We start from the raw sequence: 20297 nt of genomic DNA on the forward strand, positions 1-20297 counted from the left end.
CCAGGCCCTGAAAGCCATACCTTTCCTTACAATAGCAGTTTTACAGTGCTTTCCCAGAGTGCAACTAGTTCACACATGCAATCTCAGCAATCCTACAACACCATCTCTCTGAGCTAAGCACCAGCATTTATTACCCCCGTGTTGCAAGGCAGGTGCTGAGGATAATGGAACAGCTGCTTGTTGCATCATCCAGGTGAGCTCTGGTGTGATTTCCTGGGTCATGGCACGCTGATGCAGCCCAGTCTGATGCATTTCAACTCACAAACAAGTCCTGCTGAGTAACGTGTGCCAAGGACCAAAGCCACTGTCTGAAACGAGCTCCCCTTGTATTGCTGCTCTCCTCCCCGCTCCCTGTCGCCCAACTGGGTTTGGCCTTGGATCATGTGCCCAGTGCCCTGTTCACACACAGAGAAGAGTTTCCCTTCCTAGGGAGGAACTGGAATACTATGCAAGGCATTTGGGGTCTTTCCTGACTGCGGCTTCTGGACACCTCTAAGTTTCTACAAAAGAAAAACAAAACAGGCATGCCTTTTAGGATTCCATCCCCTCTATAATCTGAAAGCTCTGCCAGGGGGCTCTCTGCCCACAGCCTTGCCTGTTGAAAGCAGCAGAACTCTGCTCAGGGGCCCTGAGTCTGACCCGCAGACCTGCCAGTGGAAGGAAACGTAACTCTGTACCTGCTCAGGGACCCCCTCTTTCCTTCACGATGTTCCAGAGTTGAGCCCATTCATTGAAAAGAGATGCTTAGGGGGCGGGCAGCTGAGGGGGGAGACTTCCTCCTCTCCCCCCTGCGGCGAGCACAGAGAGAGCCCCTGTCAGGTGGATGGGCGGTGGTGGGCAGGAGCCGTCCCCTGCTTAGCCCAGGCAGAGCCGCATCTGCATCGATTCCGATCCCATCTCGCCGCCCCCTCCCGCCGCTGCTGAGCGGTTAGTGGCCGCGCGGGGAGCATCTGAGCCGGGCAGACGCGCCACCGCAGCAGCAGCAGCGGCGGCGGCGGCGGCGGCAGCAACCCCACAGCTGCAGCGGCGGAGGCGGAGGCCCCCTACCTGCCCCCAAGCCCGCCTCGCTTCGCCTGCGCAGGTGGCCCGTCGTAAGCCGCCGCCTCGCCGGAGCCGGCATGCCGGGGGCCACCTCGCCGAGCGGGCCGCCAGGAAGCGCGCACTGAAGCCTAAGGGCAGGAGCGCGCCCAGCCCGGAAGGCGCGCCCTGCGCCCTCGCGCCCCGCTGCGCGCCATCCTCCGCGCCCGGGCCGCCTTGCCCCTAGCCTCCGGAAGTCCCTGCGCGCCGCGGCCGCCGACGCCGCAGTAGCCTCTCCTCCGGCCGCCGGCGCCGCGCCGCTTCCCCTCCCGCGCGGCCGCAGGTGAAGTGTGGCCCCGCCGCCGCAGCAGCGCAGCTGATCGGACGCGGGGCGGCGGGACTGCAGTGGCCGCGTCGTCGGCGTCGTCTCGGGGCCGTCCTGGTGGCGCGGGCCGCGTGCGGGGCTTGTGCTGCGGCTGCTCGCCATGGCTCAGGCGGCCAAGCAGCTCAAGAAGATCAAAGACATCGAGGCGCAGGCCTTGCAGGAGCAGAAGGAGAAGGAGGAGTCCAACCGCAAGCGCAGGAACCGCTCCCGGGACCGCAAGAAAAAGGTGCGCAGAGCCCGGGTGCGCGCGGGGCGGGGGCGAGGGCGAGGGCAGGCTCCGCGCTCCCCCTCTCGGCTCCAGCCCTCCGCGCTGGAGGGGCGGCACGTGGCGGGAGGGTTGGGGCAGGTGGAATCCCCTCCTGCAGGTCCCGGGTGCGCGCGGAATTGGATGGGTCTCCGCTCTGGGGATGGGCCGGGGCGTCCTCCTCTTCCTCCAGCCCGTTGTGAGTAGCTTCTCCCGGGCAAGTTTCTTTGGCGTGGCGGTGTTTTCCGGCGTTGGGATCAGGCGTCGCCGAGCGCGCACTGGTTTTTGATCCGACTCCTCTCCCTGGCCGCGCTGGAGTTTCCAGGCGCGCCGGACAGTGGAGTCCCCGGGGCCGGGAAGGTCTTGGCTGGGGTAGAAGAGGGGCTGCAGTGGTGGGGACCTCTCCGCCCGCCACCCGCCTGTCCGAATATCTAGCCTTCTGTTGCCTCTAGTCTGGCCAGTGACCGAAGATACCCAAAGCTTAAAAGTCCCCATCTCCCGCCAAGCGCGGGGCCTGCGCTGCAGCTCCTGCGGCTCCTTCTTTCCTTTCCAGGGACCCTGAAGCCGGACTTGTGAGGTTGCAGGCGGACTAGGCCAGCCTCCCTCAGCTTGGTGCCCTCCAGCTGGCGGGGGCTGAGGGGAGAAGGAGGGGACCAGGTCCCAGGAACCATAAAGCAGCTATTTGGCCAGAGACAAGGTGCTTGGGTACCGTTCACGGTAGTTCTTTTTGCAGTGGTTCAGGACTCGTCCTGCCTTTGGTCCATTTTGCCCGTGCTGGATGATGTTGTTGTTGCTGTTCCGCTCATTCGTTCTGAAGGACTCTCTAGTCCAGGGGTGGGAACTGGGGAGACTAGTGCCTGTGCCTCTCCAAATGGTGTCGGACTCCACTCCATTGTAGGGGTCTAGACAATCTAAGTTAGATGGAGCTGCTCCTGTTCCTTTCAGATTCCTGGTGGATTATGATCCATGCTAATTAGTATGTGAGGCTGATGCCATTTGAATTTCCAGCTGATGCCTTAGCCTGGCCCTTGCAAAGCATGAACTTTTGAGTTGCACAGAATTGTTCCTTGGCCTGAAGAGAGTGGATGTGGGGAAAAGGAGGATGCAATGTTTGCCTGAAATTTGTTTCAGTCTTAAGATGGTCTTATCTTTGCTGGGAAACATCCACCCCCCCCCCTCTTTCTGAGATCATCCAGGAAGAGGAAGAATTTTGTGGAATCCGAAGCTTGCATCCCATTGTGTGAATACTGGTTGAATCTTATTAAAAGTATTTTAAATCACACTGATTTTTGGCATTGTGGGTCAACACAGCTATCTCATTTTGATCATAGTAGGAATCTATCAAAGTTACTTTAAGAATGAAATACTCTGGTTGAAGACAGGGCTTTGAATTCAGTGCTTATATGCATCACAAGTCTATGAGGATAGTTTGTGCGAACAAGCTGTATTATAGCAAGTTTCTATATACACAGTCTCCTGGTCACCTATGGGGAGTCAGAACCTTACACAGGCAAACAGACTTATTTTTTTAATGGCAAAGAAATCAGTCTCTTTCTACCTGGTGATACATTGCAAATGGCTAATGGGTGTGTGGGGGCAAACAGGCTATGAATAAAACAAGCCCTATATGCTAGCAGCAGTTTTGTAGTTGTACAGGCAATGACCAATATATGTGTGTCCAACTGAAATGTAAGCCCACATGCAAGTATCATGCTGAACCCAGAAGAGAGTTGCCTGGAAGTCTTTGCATGGAGCATACACACAGAAAGGGAGAAAGGTTACAGTTGGTTTTCTTTGTTTCACTAGGTCCAATGTTTTGGAGTCTAGAGGGCCTGGAACCTCATTTCACCCAGTTCTTTCATTCATGCTTAACACTTGAGGCATGCAACATCAAGTAGCCTTTTTGCAAATAGAATGGTCCTCGCAGCCAAAAACCACCCACAGAACTTTCATTACCATCTCATGTGTGCTTTTAAAGGAGTTTGTTCACACAGTCAGTGGCAAATAGCCAAGCAGTGGGAAATCAGGTTATATGTGTGTTTGCATCCATGTGTGTGTGCATGTTTTGAAGACAAAAAACCATTTTATCCATCCTCTGCAGTATTGCATTATAGACTTCCTCTGGCAATCAGGTGCTGCCTGAGAAAATGTGAAACATCTTGGTTAAGTAGTTCATCCTGCCAGTAAAGGGTAGTGAGTACATTTTCTCAGTCTGGGCTCCTTTATTCAGCCTGGTCCTCTCTTTATTTTATTTTATTTAAAATATTTCAATGTCACTTTTAGGGACAAAAAGTCATCTTGAAGCAAGCATATGTGATTAAATCCAATGCAATCTTACATTTAGAAATAAATAATAAAAGCCAGCATTAAATTAATAAAACCCATCCAGCCTGGAGGTACAAAAATCCAGAACAAAAATTTGGTCTAGATCAAAAACAATCCCCTAAAACGGCCTTGCCAAATTCAGGCAAACAGGTGCACACAGAAAGCCCTTTTGGATGCTGCAGATTAGCTTAGTTAGTTTATTCAGAGGGTTAATGTTGTGGAAACAAATGTACTATTTTCTTCATTTTTGCGCCATTTGGGTTGGAGCACATTAGTCAGTTTTCAGGTTTTATTTTTTTTAGGTTATAAATCATACATAATATAGGAACATGAATGTCAATTTATATCCTCTTGCCATACTGTATATTCACGTTATGCTATATTTAGTATTAGCAGCCTATGCAACATGCTGACTTGGCTGGCTTGAGTCTTCTGACTTAAACCAGACACACAAATTGGTCTTTAATGCAAAATAGAATACGAAAACATGGGAAAGAAGATCTGCATCCTGATCTCCATTCTTGGGCATCACACATAAGAAAGGCCATAGGTCAGCAAGCGCTGAGCACCTGCGCTGCCTGCAGTGGCCCCAGGTTTAATCCATGCACTCTCCAGATAGGGCTTGGAAGGTGCCCTGCCTGAAAACCGGTCGGTGTTGGCAGTCCTAGCTCAGTGGATCAATGCTCTCCCTGAGGATTGAGGTCAGGGTTTGCCCAGGACACTTTGCTGCCTGAGGCAGAATTGCAGCTTGTTTCTCCCCACCAACCAGATCAAGGTGCAGATCAAGGTCTTAAGGCGGGACAGGCTGCTTTAGCAACTTGAGGCAGAACATCCTACAAGTGCCTCTCAGCAGGACCACCATCACCATCACCACCTTCTTATTTCATATATCTAATATAAATTTCTAAAATTTTGCTGCCCTTTCATGACATCCAACCACTTACCTGAGGCCACTACCTCACAGCCCTGACACAAGTCAGGATCTATTCCTTGCTTATGTTTATTGACAAACAATGCCTTGGTACGGAGGCAGGGTTTTGGAGGGCCATAGCAAAGCTTATTTGACTCCAGCCAGCTTCTGGGTTCTTTGAAGTTTTTGTCTTTGCTTCTGTCTTGTTGCTATGAGTTCCAGTGACTAATTTCCCAATATTCTTTCTGCGCCAATCACTGTTACACAGTTCCTTCTTTTCCATTTTGTTCTATAAGTCTTAAGAGGGAAGGGAGCACAGCATCCCACTACTCTTCTGGGCAGTGTTCCATACATACAGTTGATGCAGGTGTAGAAAAAGAACCGTTAAGAAAGGCCACACTTTTTCATTAACAGATTGGGAATAGTGTAGAGAAAGCAGATGTGCTGGGGAAGACTTCCATTGTTTTACAACTCACCTAAGTAAATTGATGAACAGAAGAGAAATTTAAATGACATATAGGAGGACTGGTCTAGAATAGCTGATTTTAGCCATGGTATCTAAATAGAGCTTCCATGGTCAGATGCATTTGTTGGCTGAAAGAATTGGCCAGATGCTACTGCATGTGAGCTTCGCATAAACAGCTGGTGAGTTGCTGGTTGGAGTAGGCAATATTTATTTTTATTTTATTTATTTGCAGATATGTAAACTTTCACAACTGAAAGTTACCAAAGTGGTGTACAATAAAATGAGATAAAAATTTTAAAAAGATTCAAAATGCAGTGAACTAAAAGCAGTAAACCCATTTCAATAATTACTGTATTCCCTAAAATGACTGGGTCACACTTCAGGGAAAGCCTTCTTAAATGCAAATGTCTCCAATAGGCATCTAGATCACTAGGCACTTGCCTAATTTCAGTTGGTAACTGATTCCAGAGGGCTGGAGCTGCAACACTAAAAGCCTGGTTTCTAGTGCATATTAAGCATAGTTAGACAGACTGTTGGCTCTAACCACCATGACTACCAGGTGGGTAGCTTCTAAGAGCTGCATTTATTCTGTTGATTAAAGGTTGATTTGCACAACCAGTGTTTCAGTCATTTTGTGTGTGCATGTGTGTGTTTTTGTTCATATGATTGTGTTGCTACATGCTCAAGTTACAAACTTTATTCTGGGCTCAACTTACTTTTCTGCAGGAGGCTGTGAATCATAATTAAGGACTTTCACTACATCAGACTTGCTGAAGCCAGTGGCTTGGAATTATTTATTTTTAAAATGTCTAAACTGTTCTCTAGGGCAGTGGGTACAATAATATCAGTAATAAAATATGATAAAAGCAAAGTATAAGCAATCATAAGGTGACAGTGAAAAATCAAATCCATCCTATTTAGGATATCTGGGCAAAGGAGAAATTATTTAACCCGGTACTGAGAAGATAGAAGAAGAGAAGAGTTTGGATTTGATATCCCGCTTTATCACTACCCGAAGGAGTCTCAAAGCGGCTAACATTCTCCCTTCCCTTCCTCCCCCACAACAAACACTCTGTGAGGTGAGTGGGGCTGAGAGACTTCAAAAGTGTGACTAGCCCAAGGTCACCCAGCAGCTGCATGTGGAGGAGCAGAGACACGAACCCAGTTCCCCAGATTACGAGTCTACCGCTCTTAACTACTACACCACACTGGCTCTCAGTGTTGACATGTCAACTGAAAAAAATAAAAAACGGACGTGTGAGTGGACAGGGTCATTTCCAGCATGTATTGGAAGTGAATTTAAAACAGTTCTGGTCATTGTAATTGCACAGCCTTCATTATTACGGTAATTAAATATGTTGATTTTTTTTTTTACCAAGGTAACTCGAAATGACTTTCAGTATATAAACAATTTTTTTTAAAGGGAGGATTAAAACATTCCACCTGCTCCATAATTAAGAGACAAAGGCCAGAAGCTGCTGGGAGTAGGATCAATGTGAGTCAAAGTAAGTCGACTGCAATCTGTTTCATGATTCTGGAGTCCAGCAGTGACCAGGGCATCCAACTGGAGGCTGCCATGTCACTGGCAAGGACTGGGCTGGTGGTTAGGGGGCCACTGAACCCGAGGCTGGCAGCCAGGATCACCCTGTGAACCTGCTTCCATAGAACTCTCCTAAGTGCCTTGCACTGGGGAACCAGGTGCATCCTACTGTGTTCACTGGGATCATACCAGGCAGGAGGCTACAGAGCACAGGACAAGCGTCCGTCTCCAGGCAGAGGGCTGGCCCTTTAAGAGACTTCAGTTTCCCAAACAGGTGTAGCTCAGAGAGGAGGCAGAGGCTCCCAAGACTTCAGTTCTCTTCTAATCCTTGTTGGAGTGAGTGGGCCGCTGGGCACTCTCTGTGCTTCTGGGCCAGTTGACTTGCTTTGACCTGTGGGCTCCTCTGCAGAATGGGAACAAGTCAGCCTGGAGCTGTGTGAATGTGAGAGAAATCCTGCTTCTCACGGGTAGCTCCATTGTTCTGGAAACTGGAGAAAGAAAGGGCAATGGTCTTCCACACACCCAAAAGCAACCCTAGGAGACCTACGATTACAAGAGTTCTGATTTCAGGTTCTGTGCTTGTTTGTGGCTAAGCAGGTTCTTACCTCCATCAGAAGACCCAATATCCATTTTCAGTTCAGGGACACTTCATTCAGGGACCGTGTGTGTGTGTGTGTGTGTGTGTGTGTGTGTGTGTGTGTGTTGGCCTATTCCAACCTGTTTTTCTTAATAGTGACCATTCATAACATAGGGATATTCTTCACAACTGTGAGCAGGGCAGTGGGCTGGGGTAAGTGAAGACAAGCTGAGACAATTAGCTATAACATTGTTCACTACTCCTGCTCAGGCTGCACAGAAAAAGTACTTTGGTTCCTGAAATTCATTCTGATTGTGCAGATAAAATGTAACTGATAGAATTCTACAAGATGTGGCATTAGTGTGTGAAAACAGTTAAGACCCAAAGATTCCCAGGTATGGCAAAATGCACCTGGTACCTGCCTGGCTAATTCTGACCACTGGTTTGGGGAAAAGAAACCTGCAGTTTTGCAGCTGTCAAGTGTATTCTGTTTGATCTGGGCTGATGCTGTTTTGAAGATGACTCCTGTCACACAGAAATCCCATAAATCTCAAAAGCAGTATTCTTATTGAGAAAACTGACCCCGTAGTGTTTGTCCTGGAACTTGGTGCTGCCAGGGGTCTGTGGTACCCAGAGAGGGAAACTTCTGTAAGTTGGAAGAGGGGTGGTCTGTTTTCCTCCCATTTAGGCTACCAGTATGCTGCAAATGGCTAAATGCATCTGTTGGCAGGTGGGCTAGTCCACAACTCCTTTGGAACAAGCTGCTTGGTTGCTTGGTCCTGACATTATGACTGGTGACTGACAGGTGGTGGTCCCGCCCATCTGCCAAAGTTGGTCCCCAGGAGAGAGCAGATAAAAATCAGGCCAAGAAAGTTCTCCACTCATTCAGCAACAGATCTGCAGGGGAAGAGGCCTGTTTTCCTTCTGCACGTTAAGCACTAATAAGTGGCTGTGAGAGTTGGCGTGGCCTTTGGTGTTTGAGATGTGTTGCAAATCCTGGGCACTCAGGTGACTCCTAACTAGGCCAGCAACTCTCTGGAGATGGGCTGCAACGCAGTCAGAGGCAGCATGTGGAGTCCAACCCCCCCCCGGCCCATTTGTAGGAATTAAATCCATGTCATGGGTTCCAGAGAGCTTCGGGAGAGAGAGCAGATCTCTCTGTGGGTTCAACTTATAGCTACTGGCATTGGCAATAAAACATTGTTATCAAGAAGCCCTATTGAAATCATGAGCAGCTGGAAGGGGTGATGCTGGTAAAAAATGGGATGACAAGGTTGCCTTGCCAGAGGGCATTCTGAAGGCGAAGCAGAGCACAGGGTTCCCCTGGCACAGAATAAATTATTCCCAGCAGATTAGAACCCAGAAGAGTTTCTGAGACAGTTATTTTAGTCTGGCTTCCAGGGGGTTGGGCAGAAGAAGGCAAGGTCAGTCTTTTGGTGATGTGTGCAGTGAGATATGCCAAATCAGGCTTCTCGCACCCTCCTGGCATTGTTGGGCTACCACTTCCTCCAGCCACAGGCAGCAGAGCCAAACTACACTACAACTCCCACCACCCCTGATGATTGGCCATGCTGGCTGGGGCTGATGGGAGTTGTAGTCCAAGAATATCTGGAGGTCCCTAGGGCTGGCACAGTCTGTGCTAAATAAAGAGGCACAGGCCATTCCTATGGAGAGGTGCAATCTGCTTCCTGATCTCTCTCCCCCTTAATTTTCGTGTTGCTTTGGCCACCTTAGTTGAAGCTAAAACTTGCTAGTTGCCCAGGCCTGAGTCATGCCCAGGCTCAGGTGCCATCAAATGAAGAGTACCTGGCACAGAGGGGGTGTCATAGAGGCAGATGGCAAGGGAACAGGCAGAGAGAGAACAAGTATTCCCGTAGGGCAAGGGGGGGAACTCCAGCTCCCATCAGCCCCAGCTAGATAGGCCAATGGTCAGGAATTCTGGGAGCTGGAGCCCTGCAATGTCTGGAGCAACAGCAGGTCGCCCCCTCCCCCTTTTGCCTTGCTGTTGAGATTCATTCCCCAGGCTGAGGAAATGTTAGAGACTTTATAGGCATATAGTAGGTAATGATATAGTAGGTAATGAGGGACCCAGGTGGCGCTGTGGGTTAAACCACAGAGTCTAGGGCTTGCTGATCAGAAGGTCGGCAGTTCAAATCCCTGCAACAGGGTGAGCTCCCATTGCTTGGTCCCAGCTCCTGCCCACCTAGCAGTTCGAAAGCACATCAAAGTGCAAGTAGATAAATAGGGACTGCTCCGGCAGGAAGGTAAACAGCGTTTCTGTGCGCTGCTCTGGTTCGCCAGAAGTGGCTTTGTCATGCTGGCCACATGACACGGAAGCTGTCTGCGGAAGCTGTCTCGGCCTATAGAATGAGATGAGCACCGCAACCCCAGAGTCGGACACGACTGGACCTGATGGCCAGGGGCCCCTTTACCTTTACTAGTAGGTAATGATCTGGGGTTGGCTCTTGGGAATCCCCTGACTCCCATGATCAGGAGGGTTCTGACTTGTAAGTGTACCTATAAGAACATAATTACCTAGGTAGATTCCTGGACTGTGGGTCCATAGAAGAGAGGAAGCAGCCTCCTGCTGAACTCCAGGGGTCCATCTCATTCAGTATTGTCCTCACAGCCTGGCCACCTCTCTCCAGGGTTTCAGGCAGGGGTCTCCCAGCCAGCCCTGCCTGGAAATGCCATTGCAGATTGAGCCTGGGACCTTCTGTATGCAGAGCACAGGCCCCACCTCTGAGCTGAGGCTCTTCCTTCTCATCCAGATTTCTGTTTAGCCAGCAAGGTGCTTCTAGTAATCCCTGAAGTAGAGCATAAAGAAACAGCTCTCGCCTGTTGCTTCCTTCCAAACAGCTGGTATTCAAAGGTAGACTGCTTCTGAAACTGATAGTCATAGAGACTGTGCTTTGCATGCAGAAGCTCCCAGGTTCAGTGTTTGGCATCTGTGGTACAGGTAGCCTGGCTGGGCATGATCTGCTCCCCGAGCCCTTAGAGGAGGCACCCCCAAACTTCGGCCCTCCAGATGTTTTGGACTACAATTCCCATCATCCCTGACCACTGGTCCTGTTAGCTAGGGATCATGGGAGTTGTAGGCCAAAACATCTGGAGGGCCGCAGTTTGGGGATGCCTGGCTTAAAGAGCCTTCCCACTCAGCCAGAATAGACCAGATGTCTCCAACCTGGCACCCACCTGATTGGAGTTGTAGCGCAACACACCTGGAGACGGCTAGGGCACCATGCAGTTGCTGCATTGCTTGCTTGTGCCACTCCTGGAACGAGCACTTTGCACATTTATCAGTGTTACTTGACCCACCTTCTCTCCTGCATGTCCAGAGACTTGAGTCCATGGCACAAGTCCCCTTGCCCTCTGCTCTTCTTATTTACATGAGGTCCATGGCACTTCCCCCCCCTCCCCACCTTGACAAGAGCTGGATCATGCACCTGGCTGGAAGCCCATCTTTTGTGTGTTAAAGTGAGGCAGCTGGTGGGCAGAGCCATCCGAGGGCTTTGAAAGAATGGCAGTGAAGCTATTAAGGCACCAGACAAGTCCCAAGAGTCATGGAAAATGCAGGAGGAACAGAATTTCCTTGTGAATCAGCAACATTTTTATGAACCCTGGCCAACTCCTCCATTTATTTTTTGCAACTGAGTAATTTGCATGACCTGCTCCGGCTGCCCAAGCCATACAATGGGAGCAATTTTTCTTCTTTGAAGCTTTGAAGTTAAGTTGGTATGATAGTTACACGCCTCGTTTAATAGAAGAGCATAGCAAAAGTTGTTTCTGTGTCGCCAAACCCTCCTTGTGCGTGACTCCATGCACATGCTAAATGCACGAGGTGCGGCAGGGGGCCGGCTGTGCCTCCCCCCTGACATTGCTGCATTGGCCTTCTCCCCCCCCCCCCAGCACATGTGCATTCAAGGGGAATGTGTGGGAAATATTGCCCATGCGCATTTGGTGGTGTCCTTGCAGATGTTGGGCACTCCAGGGGGGTCAGGACCCTGCTGCATGGAGGGCAACGTGTATTGCTCCTTGGCAATGTGAGTGTGGGGGCAGCACTGGTGTGGGGGCAGGTGTGGGGGCTGGGGGGGGGCGCTCAGTGGGGTTCTTTGTGCATTTAGTGCAGGTGTGGGCAGAAGTTAAATCTGGACCTACCAGGAGATTCACAGCAGATCAATAAGGGTTTCTGGCTCCCAGTTTCTTTAACAATGGCAGCAATACAATGACTCCCTGCTCTCTTATGTGGTGCAGATTATACTGTGGAAAGGAGAGCAGCTTGGAGTTACTGGCAGATGAGTTTTTGAATGGAAAGACGGTGAGCTCACCTCAGAGTCCTGGGCTCAGAATTCCCTATTTCTTCCTGGGTGTGGCTTGCACCTGGCTCTGCTTGGTGGATCTTGCAATTCTGAGGGGGAAACCTAGTAGATTCCACAGGCACCATAGTTTAGTGTATGTGTAGAGGCACATGAGATGAATTCTGCTCCCCACTTCCCCCTCTTTCACCCTGAAACACCGCACCCCAGACTCCATCATTGCAGAATGAGAGGACTTTGGTACATGGATCCAGTAGCAGACAGGACAAACTGCTTTCTTCAGAGAGAATAGCAGAAGAAGAGGGAAGGATAGGGGAAATGTGTTGTTATTATTACTATTACTATATTTATTGAAATTTATGACATGCCCTTCACCAATAAGGTCCCAAGGTGGGCTATAACAATTTGAGAATTCAAAATAGTTATAATATTTATCACATTCACAAGAACAGGATGGGTCCCGAAAACACACATCTCGGGTGTCAAAGGTGGCAAAGAGACGTGTCTTCAGCATTCTCCAGAAGCTGTGGAGAATCCAGATGCACCTCTGTGGGGAGGGCATTCCACAACTTAGGGGCTCCACAGAGAATGTCCTCTCCTGGGCCACCCCTCCCCCCAAAAAAACTTCTGAGGGAGTTGGAACTGCCAAGAGCTCTCCCTCTGTTGATCTTCCTACTCGGGGGTGGGGGTGGGGGTCTGTAGGGAAGGAGACTGTTAAGTACAGGGGGCCTAAGTCATTGAGGGCTTGGGGTGCTAATCATAGCTGCCAAGTTATCCCTTTTTTAAAGGGATTTTCCCTTATGCTGAATAGGCTTCCTCGCGAGAAAAGGGAAAACTTGGCAGCTATGGTGCTAATGTGAGCACTTTAAATTGGGTTTGGAAATGTGCTGGCAACTGATGAAGCTGCTTGAGAAGTGGGGTTACATGAGTTTTTAAAGCAACCCTGGCCAATAATTTGGCCACTGCATTTGGACCCGATGAAGTTTCTGAGCTGTCTTTAAGGCATAGCTGCCAAGTTTTCCCTTTTCTCGTGAGGAAGCCTATTCAGCATAAGGGAAAATCCCTGTAAAAAAGGGATAACTTGGCAGCTATGCTTTAAGGGCAGCCCCACACTTAACATTTCTGTGAGCCAGGTTGGGGAAGGCTGCGCTATAGCTGACCAAGGTGACGGAGGAGGGGGAGTCTGGTCTGTGCTGCTATCCATATGCCCCTTGATGAGTTGTGCTGGCTCAAGTAGGAGGGCAAGCGCTGCCCCTGGCATGGCTGCCCCTGGCATGGCTGCCTTGGCTGGTGTGCTGTGCTGCTCTTGGGTAGCTGGCTTGCCCAGGCCTTGCCTGTGCTAAGCAAGTTCAATGCCCACCAATATACTTCCGGTGAGCGGCGGCCATCGTGTGGAGTGCGGAACGCTCTCTCAGCGGGAGGTTCCGAGAAATACGGAGGATTTAGGGGTCCTGCTAGGACTAAGCGGACCCGGTCGCTTCAGGGGGGATTACCCTGAAGTTCGGGGTTCCCAGCGGCACCCTTGGCTGCTCTCCCTCCTTTCGGCTTTCTTGTAAAGACCGGGGAGGGATTGAGCGGCGGGCGCGAGGGGGGAGTATCTCCGACTCCGTACTTCGCAGTCTCAAGCTCCTGATGTAAGCAGCTTGCCTCTGTGAAGTTAAAAAAGCTGTGCCATAAGAGAGACAGCTTAAACAGCCTGGTCGGCTTATTATCATCTGTGTCACAGCGGTGAGAAGTGGTGGGGCGTGAAAAGGGGACTTTACATCGTGCTGGCTTGGAAAATGGCGCTCGGCGTGGTGTTGTAGAAAACGAAGGAATAGAACTTACCTGAGGAGTGTGAGTATCGATATTTCTATACAACTTACCCCCAAAGACTTTGTGACAATCTGGAGCTTTGTAAACGTCGTTGCTGGTGAACCCACCCCACTAAGCTGAGGGTGTGAGGAAAAGCAGCTTCCAGAAGGTTTGGAGCTTATGGAGAACCTTGGGGGTGTTTGGAAAAAAGATTGCGGTTCATGAACTGAAGAAACTGATGATAATTGAGTTGACACCGTTTAATCGGCATCTAAATAAATAAATAAATAAATAAAAAAGAGGTCCGAAAGGACTGAAAAGGACTGAAAGACTGAGGGTTACTTTAAAGTGGAAAGGATTTGGTGGTGGTTTTCAAAACCCCACCGAGATTAACAATCACTTCATATGCTGAGGCGTGTAGAAGAACTTTAAGGGAGAAGCGTGAACTCCCCTTTCCTTTGCCTCTATTTTGTTGACTTAAAAGAACCCTCCCTCGACTCTGCTTGTTTGCCTCTTGTGTGAGGTTTATCGTCTGGACTCCGCTTATCTGCCTTTTGTGTGAGGCTCACTGTCTGCCTTCAAGGCAGTGGGCTTGGAACTTTGTTAAAAAAGAAAAACTGCTCACTGAAAATGGCAACAAAGTTACGGTAATAGAAAGACCTGACTGCGTTAAAAGGGACTGTGCGCTAAAGAGGGACTGTGCGTTAAAAGAGACTGTGTGCTGAGAGGAAGGGGAAGGAAACAGAGATACAGAGAAAGAAGACTGAGAAGGAGGACGACAGAAAGAGACTTGGAAAAGATACAAACTACTGCAAGGAAAAAGCGACTGGGGGGGGAACATTTGTATTATTGATATTATATGTAATAACTGCATCTTTACCAAGTGTAGAGTGTGGGTAACAAAGTTAGAATAGTGCTATATGGTAGAGTTATATGGTTACTCAAAATTCTGTCTAGGGCAATAGTCTTGATAAGAGTAACAGGGGGGGGGGAAGAAAAAGAAAAAGATAAGGACTAATTGGTCCAGACAGAGGAAATAAGAGTAGAGGTGTACAATAGGTAGAGGTGTACAATAGATAGAGGGTAGTGACCCCTGGTGGCAATAGGAATAATTGCACCTAAAACTTTAAAACCTCTCCTTCCTAGAAAATACACAGGAAGTTAGTTAAAAAACCAAGATGAGAGGCGCAAAAGCAGCAACCCCTGGAGAAAGAAGGGGATCTAAGCAGGAGGAGGGCAAAGAAGTCAAGGATTGGGAAGGGTTTTTAGGAGAGATTAAAAAAGAAATCAGACAAAGTGAGCAGAACATAGAAAAGAGATTAGTGGAGATGCAAAGTTCTATTGATCAAAAGTTTGAGCAGGTGGTGGAGGAAATGTCTCAACAGATTAAAGACCTATCAGTGAAAACAAAGACAGTGGAAGAGACCACTAAAAAGGTTCAAAAAGAGATAAGAGAAAACAAGAAAGAAACAGAGTGGGTTAAAGGAGAAATAGAAAAATTAGATAAGATGAAGGAAGACATCCTGGACAATTTAGCCTTTTTGGAACAAAGACAGAAACAAATGAACCTAAAATTTAGGGGGATAAAGGAAGAAGCAAATGAGAATATTAGAGAAAAGTTATGTGTAGAGATTGCTAATTGGTTGGGTTTGAACAAAGAGGAAGTAGAGGCAAAAATTCTGAATGCATTTAGAATTAAGGTGAAGTCCCCCAAAGTGAAAGCCAAGAAGTTGCCGGGGGGATTGTTTGGTGATGTTTAACTCTATGGATCTAAGAAATGCCATCCTAAGTCAGAGCTTTGTAAAAAAATTGGTTATAGAAGGGAGAGAGATTATTGTGTTTAAAGAGATCCCAAATAGAATCCTTCATAAGAGAGAAAAATATCGTGAAATTGTTGGAGTTTTAAGGAAAAATGAAATTAGCTTTAGATGGGAGATCTTAGAAGGGATCTCATTTTACTTCAAAGGGAAGAGATTCACACCTAAAAGCTCTCTTGACATAGAAAAATTTAGAAGGAAATACAAGGAAATGTTAGGATGGGTAAGAAAGGAGGAAGAAGGGGCAACTGGAGGAGAGGAAGAGGATGCAGGGGGAAAGAGTGGAGAGGAAGAACTAGAAGACGAGGACATAGACAGAGAATTAGAAACAGAAGATAATAAGGATAAGGAAAACGAAGTATAATAATCAAACAAATAAGAAGGAAAACAAACATAATATTGATATTAACTGAATAAAAAATATGGCATTGAAAATACAGTCTTGGAACATTAATGGTTTGAATAGTAAAAGCAAAAGGAACAAATTTGAATATGTATTAGGAAAACAAAAACTAGATATTATTTGTTTACAGGAAATTCATATCTCAAAAAAATCACAAAAGAATTCTTGTTAATAAAAAATTAGGCTTAGATTTTGCAACATTGGATGTGAAAAAAGAGAGGTGTGGTCTTATATATAAAGGAGAAATACGAACCCAGTTTGATTTACAAAGATGATGAGGGAAGAGTCATAGCTGTTCAAATAACAGTGTTAGGGGAGAAAATATTGATTATAGGAGTCTATGCTCCCAATCAAAGGAAAGCAGAATTCTATAAAAAAAATGGAGGAAAACCTACAAGAGTATGTGGATCAAAAAATAATTTTGATGGGCGATTGTAATGGCGTGGTGTCCCCAGAACTGGACAGAACTGCTAGAAGTAAAGATATGTTTGAAGGGAAGCTACCCAAAAGTTTCTTTAGGATGGTAGAAAATATGGGTTTGATTGACATTTGGAGGTATAAACATCCTAATGTAAAAGAATTTACTTACTACTCCAATTCAAATCAGAGTGCAGGGAGAATAGACCACATATGGGTGTCAAAAGAACTGATACCAAAAATACACAAAATAGAAATTCAGCCAAGAACCCTCTCCGACCATAATCCTATATATTTAGAACTAAAAAGAGAAGAGACATCTTATAGATGGAGTATGAACGAAAGTTTATTTAACGATCAAACTGTGGTGGAGAAAGCGAGAGAAATGATAAGACAACACCTGGACTTAAATTTAGACAAAGGAACAGATCTGAATATCGTGTGGGACGCGGGAAAAGCGGTCGCAAGGGGTTTTCTAATTCAGCAAAGCAGTATTAAGAAAAGGGAAAGAGAAAAGAAAAAACTAGAAATAATGCAACAGTTGAAAGAAAATGAAAAAAATGCTAGTTAGCAAGCCGGGAGATTCTCAGATAAAGCAAAACATTGTAACATTGCAAACACAATACTCAATGCTTGTAAGTCAGGAGCTTGAGTGGAAATTGAAATGGTTAAAGCAAAGAAATTTCGAATATGCCAACAAGAGTGGTAAACTTCTAGCTTGGCAACTTAAAAAACAACAAAAACAAAATACTGTGAATAAAATAATGAAATGTGGTAAGATCACTGAAAACCCCAAAGAAATCAGAAAAGAATTTCAGAAGTTTTACAAAGATTTATATCAAAAGGGCAATGAGGCAGAGGAGGACATAGAAAAGTATTTAAAATCTCATATGCTGGAAAAAATATCAGAAGGTCAAAGGCAATATCTAAATGAACCTATTGAAATGAAAGAACTTCTTGAAGCAATTGTAAGGCTAAAGGTAGGAAAGGCCCCAGGGCCTGACGGCCTTTCAGCAAAATTTTATAAAGAATTGTCAGAACAATTAACTCCAACTTTGCTGAAACTAATGAATGATATTTTTAGAAGGGGGGAGATTCCGAATTCTTGGAAAAGTGCCTTTATTACACTGATCCCAAAAGGAGATACTGATTTGATGAATGTTAAAAACTATCGTCCTATTTCGCTGCTTAACACGGACTATAAGATCTACACAGATATTCTGGCAAACAGGTGGAAAAAGGTACTGAATGAAACTATACATAAAGATCAATCGGGATTTCTGCCTGGGCGCCAAATGAGAAATAATGTAAGAACTGTGATTGATGTAATTGAATATCTAGATAGAAGAATCGATATACAAGCTGCCTTAATTTTTGTCGACGCCGAGAAGGCGTTCGACAATATCTCATGGAAATTTATGGGAAAAAATCTGGAGGCAATGGGTGTGGGAGAAAATTTTCTGAAAGGAGTCAAAGCTATCTACAAAGAACAAAAAGCCAAATTGATAGTAAATGGAGTGTTAAGCGAGAAATTGAATATTGGTAAGGGCACCCGACAAGGATGCCCCTTATCACCTTTGTTATTCATCTCAGTATTGGAAGTGTTATTGAAAAATATAAGGGAAAACAAGAGCATAAAAGGTATAAAAGTAGGGCGAAAGGAATTTAAACAAAAGGCTTTTGCCGACGACCTTGTTCTGATGCTGGCGGACCCACAAGACAGTATAAAAGAGGCTCTGAAAGAGTTAAATGAATTTGGTAATCTTGCGGGCTTCAAACTGAATACTATAAAAACGAAAATGTTGGTAAAAAATCTGAGCAAAAAAGAGGTGGAAGAATTACAGAACAACTACGATATCATGGCAGTAAAAAAAGGTCAAATACCTGGGAGTGTGGTTAACATCTAAAAATATAAATCTATTTAATGATAATTACGAGGCACTGGGAAAGGAGTTAGATAAAGATTTTGAAAGATGGAAAAGCATGAACCTTTCACTATGGGGCCGGATAGCCACGATAAAGATGAACTTGTTACCTAGAATACTTTTCCTTTTTCAAATGCTTCCGGTAATTAAGGGGACGAGTTATTTTGATCAATGGAGAAAAAAGATCTCAAGATTTATCTGGCAGGGGAGGCCTCTGAGAATAAAACATAAACTATTAATAGATAAAAGAGAGCGAGGAGGCTTCGCTCTCCCAGATTTAAGAACATATTATGAGGCGGCCTGTCTGATATGGGCTCGGGAATGGATGGTGTTGAAGGACACAGATCTTTTAGATCTGGAAGGATTTAATAATAGGTACCTATGGTATGATAAAGTTAGAGCGCATAGAGGTTTTTTGTCACATGTTTTGATAAGGCCGATATATGAGGTCTGGGAGAGGTATAAAACTCTGTTAGAAAGGAAAACGCCATTGTGGTTATCCCCAACGGAAGCACTGACAATAAAGAAAAAAAATATGGAAGCCAACTGGCTGACATATGGGGAAATAATAGTAAGATCTGGAAATGAACTGAAAATAAAATCATACGAAGAGTTGAAAGGTAATATGACAAGCTGGCTCCAGTACCACCAAATAAGGGACCTGTTTAAAGAAGATAAAAAAAATGGCTTTAACAACAGCAAATCAAAATTCCAATTAGACATAGTGGAGGGAGATAAGAAACTATTATCAAAAGCATATGATTATATTCTAGAATGGAACACCAAAGATGAGGAGACTAAAGATGCAATGATTAAATGGGCCATGGATGTGGGCCACAATATTGAAATAGACCTATGGTTAAAACTCTGGAACCAAAATCTGAAATTCACTGCTTGTACGATACTTAAGGAGAACATCATGAAGATGATGTATCGTTGGTACTTGACCCCAGTCAAGCTGGCAAAAATCTATAAAATAAAAGACAAAAGGTGTTGGAAGTGTAAGGAGGAAATGGGCGATTTCTATCATATGTGGTGGCAATGTAAAAAAGTGAGACCGTACTGGGAATCAATATATAACGAGATCAAAAAAAGTTACAATATACATTCCATAAAAAGCCAGAACTGTTTCTATTATGTTTAATAGGGAATGAAGTCAAAAAAGATGTAAAAATATTTATGTATGCCACCACTGCGGCTAGAATCCTACTTGCACAAAGGTGGAAAACACCAGAAATACCATCAGTAGAGGAGTGGAGAGGAAAGATGACTGAATATATAGAACTAGCCAGGCTGTCTGGAAGGATAAGAGAACAAAAAGATCAAAAGACCTTTAAGGAGTGGAGCAAATTCTGGGAATATCTTAAAAGCCATTGTAATATGGGAAAATCACTTACAGGAACGACATAATATCTACAACTGTTAAAATATGCCCTGATTAGAAGACAGGATCATATACGATGATATAACGTGTAAAAAAGGTAAAAAAGCGGATAATTAAGATTTTGACCAAATAAAACCAAAACGATGTAAAGGGGAAGTCAAGTTCGGCGGAACGGATTTATGGGGAATGTGTAATTAGTTGCTGTATTTATGGGATTGGTTTGTAATTTTGTGTTTGTATTGAGTTGACCTATATTGATGTAAGAAAAAACCCCAATAAAAATCAATTAAAAAAAAAGTTCAATGCCCACCTGATGCTCCTCCAGGTTCAGGACCAGCCTGATTAGTAGTGAGTTGGAGAGTAGGGGGCAGAAGATAAAGGGGAGGGGGGTCTCCAGTGATAGGCCCTCTCCCCCCTGACACCAATGTCTAAAGGTGCGTGTTAATGTCATTTCGGAACAAGTTTCTGTGCATCTATTTTTATTGCCTGGAAGTGAGTTTGCAAAAAGAAAGAGAGAGAAACTCGTGCTGGAAACTCATCAGCCAAATGCTTAATTTGGCAGCCAAACCAATGCAGGAAAACCCATTCTTAAATAGTGCTGCTATTTATATATGGCACTCTAAATCGGCTGTATGTTAAACTATCCCAGGGTTCTCCCTCTTGCTTTTCAGATTCACTCTGACAAGTAAAGACATGAAACTCTACCACCCAGGGTTCCATCCTTTCAAAAAGCTATGGCAGATGAATGAGAGTAGACTGGGTATACGTAGAATAGCC

The 20297-nt window shown here is 45.9% G+C and overlaps 1 protein-coding gene across 4 annotated transcripts in view; it reads left to right on the forward strand.

Annotated features, from left to right (window-relative positions):
• Positions 1–1473: 1473 nt before the first annotated feature.
• Positions 1474–20297, forward strand: part of ANK1 (ankyrin 1) — a 181017-nt gene continuing 162193 nt past the window's right edge. For 2 of the 4 annotated variants that reach the window (XM_088671398.1, XM_088671399.1), the window contains exon 1: positions 1474–1628. In XM_088671398.1, coding sequence (XP_088527524.1) covers positions 1503–1628 — 126 coding nt within the window. In that variant the 5' untranslated portion in view covers positions 1474–1502. The remainder of the gene's footprint in view (positions 1629–20297) is intronic. The other 2 variants (XM_088671400.1, XM_088671404.1) reach the window with 1 other exon arrangement.

Source organism: Zootoca vivipara, chromosome 6, assembly GCF_965207765.1.
Source record: "Zootoca vivipara chromosome 6, rZooViv2.hap1.1, whole genome shotgun sequence".
Taxonomy (NCBI): domain Eukaryota; kingdom Metazoa; phylum Chordata; class Lepidosauria; order Squamata; family Lacertidae; genus Zootoca; species Zootoca vivipara.